The sequence below is a fragment of the Ursus maritimus genome, unplaced genomic scaffold (assembly GCF_017311325.1).
Source record: "Ursus maritimus isolate PB19 unplaced genomic scaffold, ASM1731132v1 scaffold_29, whole genome shotgun sequence".
Taxonomy (NCBI): Eukaryota; Metazoa; Chordata; class Mammalia; order Carnivora; family Ursidae; genus Ursus; species Ursus maritimus.
In genome coordinates this window covers 4,789,460-4,797,333 of record NW_024425452.1, presented here as the reverse complement: position 1 = coordinate 4,797,333, position 7,874 = coordinate 4,789,460, and the positions used below count along the sequence as shown (strand labels likewise).

At 41.7% G+C, this 7,874-nt stretch overlaps 1 protein-coding gene across 5 annotated transcripts in view; it reads right to left on the bottom strand.

The window, feature by feature from the left end:
• Positions 1–7,874, bottom strand: part of RUNX2 (RUNX family transcription factor 2) — a 180,872-nt gene that overhangs the window by 57,346 nt on the left and 115,652 nt on the right. For 2 of the 5 annotated variants that reach the window (XM_040643546.1, XM_040643544.1), the window contains 2 exons: positions 5,806–5,871; positions 1–4,254 (listed from right to left, as the gene is read on the bottom strand). The exons of 2 other annotated variants lie outside the window; for them this stretch is intronic. In XM_040643546.1, the coding sequence (XP_040499480.1) occupies positions 3,776–4,254; positions 5,806–5,871 (545 nt within the window). In that variant the 3' untranslated portion in view covers positions 1–3,775. The remainder of the gene's footprint in view (positions 4,255–5,805; positions 5,872–7,874) is intronic. One more of the 5 variants, XM_040643545.1, reaches the window with a different exon arrangement.

Sequence of the window (7,874 nt, the reverse complement as noted above, 5' to 3'; positions counted from 1 at the left end):
AAAAAAAAAGCCATTTTATTGAAAATTAAATTCAAACTTCAAATTAATATTACAATCATGAGGAAAATGCCAAATAATTCCATTTACAGTTGCAACATACAATACAAATAGTCCCTTTGAAGTTGAAAGTAAACTCATCCACAATCATGGCCTGTGGCACAAAGCAGAATTTGTACAATATGTGCAGGGAAAGCAGATCTTGGGCAACAGCAATTGGAAAAAATAAAAATGAAAAGCTTGTATTTACACAAAATGCTACAAACATTTTTTGTTCCACAGAAATCTAAGAATGGTAAAGCATATCCAAAAAAAAATGGAATTTTATTCAGAATACCTAAGAAATTACTGTAACTTATGGTTTTGGCTGATATATTTCAAAGTACTGCATTAAAAAGCAAACAGTTATTTGTAAACATGAAGTAAACAAACATCTAAAAAATTCTCACACAGAAAATATTTTTTAAATGCATTCTCTTTTTAAGAATAACAAATTCAAGGTCTGGAAGAGTCGTCTTTATTTATTATTGTTCTTTCGAATGTCAGAGAAGCCGTTATTGTCTTCACTCAAGCTTTGTGTTTCCATGTATTAACCTAGACTCTGGGTCAGTCCCTTTCCTGGGAATGGAGGGAACACTAAGCCAGCACACACATCTCCTCCCCTCTGAGTCTGCGATGGATGGTGCCTACCATGGGGTGGATTTCTCTGCCCATTTTTAAAAGGCCCTGGTGGGGTGAGACTGTCTGAAGAGCCAACCATAGAGCTCATCAGTTGAGTCTCTCGGTTCCAGGCTGGAAGTCTTTTCACTCAACTAAAACCAACGCTTGTGGTCCTGGAACCCTGACACCGGTCACCCTTTGTGAGACAACGAAAACAGACGGAGAGTGGCTGTGTTGGTCACGCTGTAAACTCCAGCAACGTCTATGCTACAAAAAGAACCGTGCTCTTTGAACCTGAAGGAAATACCGAGTGTTGGCTAGTACGTGGTTCCATGGTAGTAGTAGTGAGCCTTTGCTTTGGTCTTAAAATCACAGATCACATACGTGACCCAGTGCAAACTAAGGGTTCAGTTAAAAAAAAAGGGAGGGGGGACATTTAACCCCCCAGGCTGAAAAAAGGGCAGAATTTAATCCAAGAAATGTGACTTACCCCTTTGGAGTGGTTGGAGTGAGGGTGGAAGGAAGAAGTGCTTGAATTTTTCCCAAGGGAAAAAAAAAAAAAAACGTTTAAAGTGTTTCTGGGTTGCTGCCTGCAGCCACTATAATAACATTTCAACACAAAAGCATCCCTAAAGTCACTTAGTATGTGTACTGTAAACTTAAAAAAGCCCTTTTAACATTAAAAAATAATGTACAAATATAGTACCTTTTTTATTAAATAGGGTACAGCTGGCACTGGTGGTAACATTTTTATGTCAATTAATTAAAATTGAAATGTGTAACCAGACACTGGCTTTTTTAAGTGCTGCTGAAACAAACACATATCTTACACTTAACAAATAAATGGACAGTGGCGTGCTTCAAGCTACCACACACAAACAATAAATAGTACCAGTTACTACTTCCGTCTTAGTTAAGTAATAGAAAAGTGGCTTATTTGTCTAAGCATACTTGGTATACAACCTTTAGAAGGCAAAGTGTTTTTGTTTTGTTTTGCCCTCGATTTTCGTTGGGAGGAGTCGGGGTGATTGCAAGGGAGGCCCCCAGCCAGAAGCACAGGTCACGCTGCCCCCCACGCTGTTGCGCAAGGCTTGGCGGCCTCAGAAGCCGGCCTGGGAATGACTGCCGTGAAAGGGTCTCGAGGGGCTGGGGGCAAATCTCTACAAAGTTCTGCTCAGCGGGGGCACAGAATTGAAACGAAGGGGCCCCAGACCTGTGGGGGAGCAGGCAGGGATCTGCCCCGTGGTGTCATGAAGTGATCCTGGCTTGGATTAAGAATTCACACTCGAGAATTTTCCATGGGGTCGCCAGGAGTGGTCAAAGTGCATCCTACAGGAGGGCTTCTGCTCAAATGCATACACAGCAGTAGACACCACGGCCCACACGGCCTTGCCTTCCCTTGACCCCACAGGGATGGATATGGGTCTCCACAGCTCAGCTCTATGCAGGAACTCGCCTGCTACTTCAGAAGACCTGGCTTCCATAAGACAATGGCTTAATCTGCTCCTTTAAATGCAGATTCCCTGGAGAGCTGCCAGTGGGGCCTCAGGTAAGGCCGATCTGGGTTCTCCTGACTTACTGGTTGGTAAGGCGGGTTGGTTAAGAATCCCTGGTGCAATTTGGCGTTACTGTCCTTTAGCCACCTGGGTGGCTTTAAGCTGTGTCTTCACTATGAAGCCTGGCGATTTAGAGTTTTGCTTTAACTAGGAGACCACAGAACATCTTTCCGCAGTTCAATGATTCCCTTGTGCTTCTCTTTTTAATATGACAAGAGTCATCAGTATTCAAAAGAAATTGGGAAACCACATCACTCCAGCATTTCATGCTGATAAAGGGCAACAAGAGTGATACGGGGCTAAGAGTTGGTTTTTAAATCCCTAATTATTGCTTTAAAAGGCAAAGCTGTGTTAGAGGCAATCCTAGGTCTGGAAAGAACGAAGTGTAACATTTCCTTCATACATCACAAAAACAAGCTACGTCTAAGATATTTGGAGATGGACGTATTTTTGAAAATCACATTGTGCCTGGAGGAACTGAAATTGCTTAGCAATATTTCAGATATGGCTCTAGCCCACTGAAGAAATTTGTTATTTAATAAAGAGCACTTTTAGAGACCGAAGTCAACATATCAGTACACTAAGAAATGTTTCAAGGGTCCAAATGTCATTAAATAATTATAAATATATCTTTAAAGTTATATGACCATTCACGTTAGCAAGTTACCTCAGATTTTACACATATTCATAATTTAAAAAAAAAAAAAAGAAAACACACAGCCAAACGCAAACACTATCTATATCATTATGGCTATAATAAGGTATTGCCATTTTGAGTTTTGCATAAAAGGAGAAAGGTGGGGGGGTGTTGGTTGAGGGATGGGATTTCTTTTTGGTTAAATGGGAAAAGGAAACAAAAAAAGTATTTAAAAAAGTAAAATAAAATCATCTATCCTGATCAGTATTTTTTGAAGTCACTTTCTTAAAGTAGGAAAAAACAAGAACAAAAACAAAAAAAACAAAACTGAACCAAACAGTTCAAATGAGAACTTGCGGCAAGTCTGAAAGCAAAGTTTGGGACAGTTACTCGGAATGGATGGTACTGTAATGGAAGCATCCATTCTCCCTCTTTGCCCTTTACGTGCACCTCGACCGGCTTTGGAAGCTGGTCCGCAGAGCGCACTGGTCCATACACAGCTGCCACCGTGAGGGTGTGTGGTTTCAGAGCACAGAGAGGAAGCGGCTCTGCTCTTCTTCCTCCTGAACCTGGAGTCCACCTCTCTGAATTGGCATAGGAACAGGTGATTTGTGATAACAGGCCAAACAACAACACAACAACAACAAAAATACCTTTTTCCTTGGCTTGTAAAAGTACATTTTAAGTAGAAAACAATCTGAAACCTAGATATGATGGTCTCTCTCGGGCCTCCTGCTTCTCAGTATGTCTACCCTCTTATGGTTGCAAGATCATGACTGAGTGAGTGAATGAAAAATCTTCTAAAAAATAGGCACTTTGTAGATAGCTAATTGATATACATATATATGCACTCTCTCTATATATGTATATATTGATACATTTGGGCTGCGGCTCCCAGATACCGCTGGGCCACGGCTGAGGAATTTCAATATGGTCGCCAAACAGATTCATCCATTCTGCCACTAGAATTCAAAACGGTTGGGGAACTGCTGTGGCTTCCATCAGCGTCAACACCATCATTCTGGTTAGGCAAATTTGGATTTAATAGCGTGCTGCCATTCGAGGTGGTGGTGCATGGCGGAAGCATTCTGGAAGGAGACCGATCTCCCCCCGGCACCATGGGGAACTGATAGGATCCTGACGAAGTGCCATAGTAGAGATATGGAGTGCTGCTGGTCTGGAAGGGTCCACTCTGGTTTTGGGAAGAGCCGGGGTAGGGTGGTGGCAGGTAGGTGTGGTAGTGGGTGGTGGCGGACATACCGAGGGACATGCCTGAGGTGACTGGCGGGGTGTAAGTAAAGGTGGCTGGATAGTGCATTCGTGGGTTGGAGAAGCGGCTCTCAGTGAGGGATGAAATGCTTGGGAACTGCCTGGGGTCTGAAAAAGGGCCCAGTTCTGAAGCACCTAAAAATTACAACAGAAGATGGGGGAAAAATCTGTAAATATCAATTAAAATAATGAGAGAATTTTTACAAGAAAAAAAAAAAAAACTTTAGCTTCCCAAAAAGGAACAGCAAGCCACAAATAGACCTTCAAATGCACCAGTCACTACACAGTCTTTTTTTTTTTTCTTCACTTTACAGTCCTTAAGTTCTTCACCCCCCAGAGAATCCCACAGGGCTTTAAAAACCCCAACGTGTGCTAGGTCTTATGTGTAAACCAACCCAACACCGATTGTATAGATTCACTCACCAGACTTTAAGACTGAAGCCTCATTGATTTTTTTTCTTTCTGTTTCTCGTTGCACCTCAGATATTTGAAAGTGACGTTTTTACTAAGTAGGACAAGTTTCTTTTTCTCAACCCAATATAAAGAAATCCCAAAATGATCAGTTTTATCATTGGTACTCTTGGCAGGGCCCCTTCATCAATGAAGGGACCTCAAAAAGATACCCTAACATGTTCCTACCGCTTCTTTTCAACTCTTACAATCATCTATAGACTTGTTCTGTTCTTCATCTTAGTAACGGCTGTCAAAAAAATCAAACCAGATTTCAATGTATTCTGGAGCTATCTTACTTTTCTGGGGGCAGAGAGGGAGAGTCTAGCCCTTAGAAATTCTCCCAAGGGTCATAAACTAAATAAGTAGGTTTTAAAAGTGGGGGTCGGGGGAAGGCTTAGTACCTAGAAATCACTGCATTTCGAGCCTCGATGGGTGACCTAGGACTCATTCAGGCCAGGTGCCAACAGTAGCTTTGGTGAGAGGCTTCATGCCCCGGGGGGAGACAAGTAAGAGGGCACCTTCGGATCCATTCACCAGGCCCCTGCGCCACACCCTACAGACTTAGCTTCAGGATAATTCCAAGGGATACCTGGAGGCAAAGCTGATTTTGCCCTGAAATGTAAAGTCCCTTAATTTCTAAAGCTAACAGTATATGCCTCCTTAATAGCCGTTTCCGGTGCTTAGACTTATAAAACCATAGCCATAAACCACTTCGTGTGGACATCAGTTTTCTGAAATGCCTAAACACTTAGAGTGGTGACCTTTAAAGACTGGGTTATGATTTTCTAAAATGGACAGAATTAGGACAAGACCTTTTATGATGCCAGCGTTTTTAAGATTTTGTCACGTCTAAAACCTTCCAATTCTTTGCGTCTCACATGTTTGCTTTTCCTACAGTTTTTATCCGTAAGGGAAAGCACTTAGTGCTGCTTCAAGGCCTTAGTCGGGGGGTACTTCTTCAGCCCCGTTTTTATTTAACCCTTGTTCTTGGATGCTACAGTATTTATTAAAGGAATAATCCTAATACTTTTCCTTAAAGGTGCTGACCGAGAGTTGTTGATTTTTGTTAAAATGCACACTGCCTGGGATCTTCTTAAGTCCATGATGTGCATTTGTAATCAAAAGCGACTATTTAAAAGCGATATATCGTTAACAAAAGTTTTTCTCAAAAATCGGACAGTACCAATCAGACAGCCCCGCCCAGCCCAGCCCAGCAATTGTTAAAAGTCTCACCTGCCTGGCTCTTCTTACTGAGAGTGGAAGGCCAGAGGCAGAAGTCAGAGGTGGCAGTGTCATCATCTGTAAAATGAGGGGGATGAGCTCTAAGTTCCCTTCCAGCTCTAACCACTCTATCACCACCGTGAACTCCAAGACAAGAGGAGAAGCGACAGCCTTAGGGGAGGGGGAGGCAGAGAAGTTCCCACCCCTCATTAGTGCTTTCCCGGAATCCGCAGGCCCATAAGCAGAGGGTAAAAAGCTAGTGAGCAGCTTCGAATACCAGAAGCAAACACTTTCAAGATGACAAACCAAAACTAACACACTCTGGGCAGTTACTCTCTGCCCTCTATAAAGTCTTCCATCTTCAGCCTCTACCTCACCCCTCCCGGCTACAAAATTCTAACCAGCTCGAACGTTAAAATGTGGAAGTAGTGATTATGACAGATGGCAAACGGGAGCACGTGAGGTCTCTGCTCGCCCCGTGCTTATGGCCTCTGCCGAAGGGGCTACACGCACGACGTGCGGGCCCCAGATGTGCCTCGGCCAGCCTTTTCCTCGCAGAGCGTCGAGGTGAACTGGAGTTGGCAGACCTAATAGTTATAGGCAGGCTGCTTCTGTACAGATTAAGTTCAATGTCCGGATCATGTGAGAGAAACCAGAATAATGGGAACAATTTCAAACAGAAAGAAGTCACACTGAAACCATCACGGTTTGCCCCCCACAGAAGACAAAGCTCACACAGATAGGCTTGTCAATGTAAAAAGAAAAAAAAAAATGCTTCTCGTGGGTATCTGTACTTAAAATATGCTGTAGTCATAATTAACATTCCATGTGGTTTCCCTTATTTTGATGCAGAAGCCTCATTAAAACCCTTGATGTGGGGCCCTGCCAGTAAACTCCAATATGGTTTTGAATTTATTCCTACACCCCCTCACCTTCTCTATTTTACCTGAGACGTTTTGCTGATGTTTTTATTATCCATCACATGCCAGGATCACTGTACCTTTTTGGTTTATAGATGCCAGCTCATGGAAATTGACATTCATTTTTCAATTAATGAGCTCTGGTTGTGGTTTATAGAAAACAATGCAACAAATTTCTGCTAGGCTTACAGAATTTTGACCAATCATTTCTAGTCATTTGAGACTGTAATGTCTTGAGGATTAACTCCTTCTGGGCAGAGAGCTAATGTGGACTTTAAAGGGATTATACAGTCATTTTTATAACAAACAAAAAATAGAATTTTCTGGAATTCCCTTAATCATTTTGTGTTACCAAGAAATGTTTCTGAAACATACTGCAATGTGCTCTGTACGAAGAAATATTAACAACTCGTTACAGTTTCACAGGAGATCCCTTATATAATAATCTAAGATGAGGAGATGGAATTCTCAAAAAGAAAAAAATAAAGCCCTTCCTAATCTTCAGTTTATTTATATTAAGTGAGGCAGAAGCAAATGATATAATTAAATTTTCTTGCATTGAATAAGGTTGTATCTGTAGTTTTAATCTCTATCTTGTACATGAACTCAGGTATCCTTGTAGATGGCCTTCTTAACTAATCTTGACACTGTACTAAACTAAGCATACCTGTATAACTAGCCACATTAAAACTACGAACTTTAAAAAAAAAAAAGACCTAGATATTATATCAACTACAGGAAAGAAAATGTATTATCTACTTAATAAAGGATTGAGATAAAAGCCTGGAGAGTTCTAAAAGTACTCTCACTTCCATCTAACTTTATAAATGTAAAAGCAAAACTCGGTAACCGCCCCAGGGATGTGCCTTGTAGCACGGGGCTCCCCGGAGCCAGTTTAAAACTTCTGTCTGCAACTTACTGATTAAATAAAGCCAGTCCTGCCAGGAGTTACTTGAAGCCCAAGAGAAACATGGTGCATCTTCCCAATGGGCTGGTTTTACTCAACTTGGAGACAGGGTATATCGGACAGTAATATGATATTATATGGAACAGAATACAACACTTGGGTGAATTTTTAGGTAAACAAAAAGAACTTCAACAAAATTTTGTACTTACACACTTTTAGACTATGTCCCCCAGATTCCCTAGAGCACCCATTTA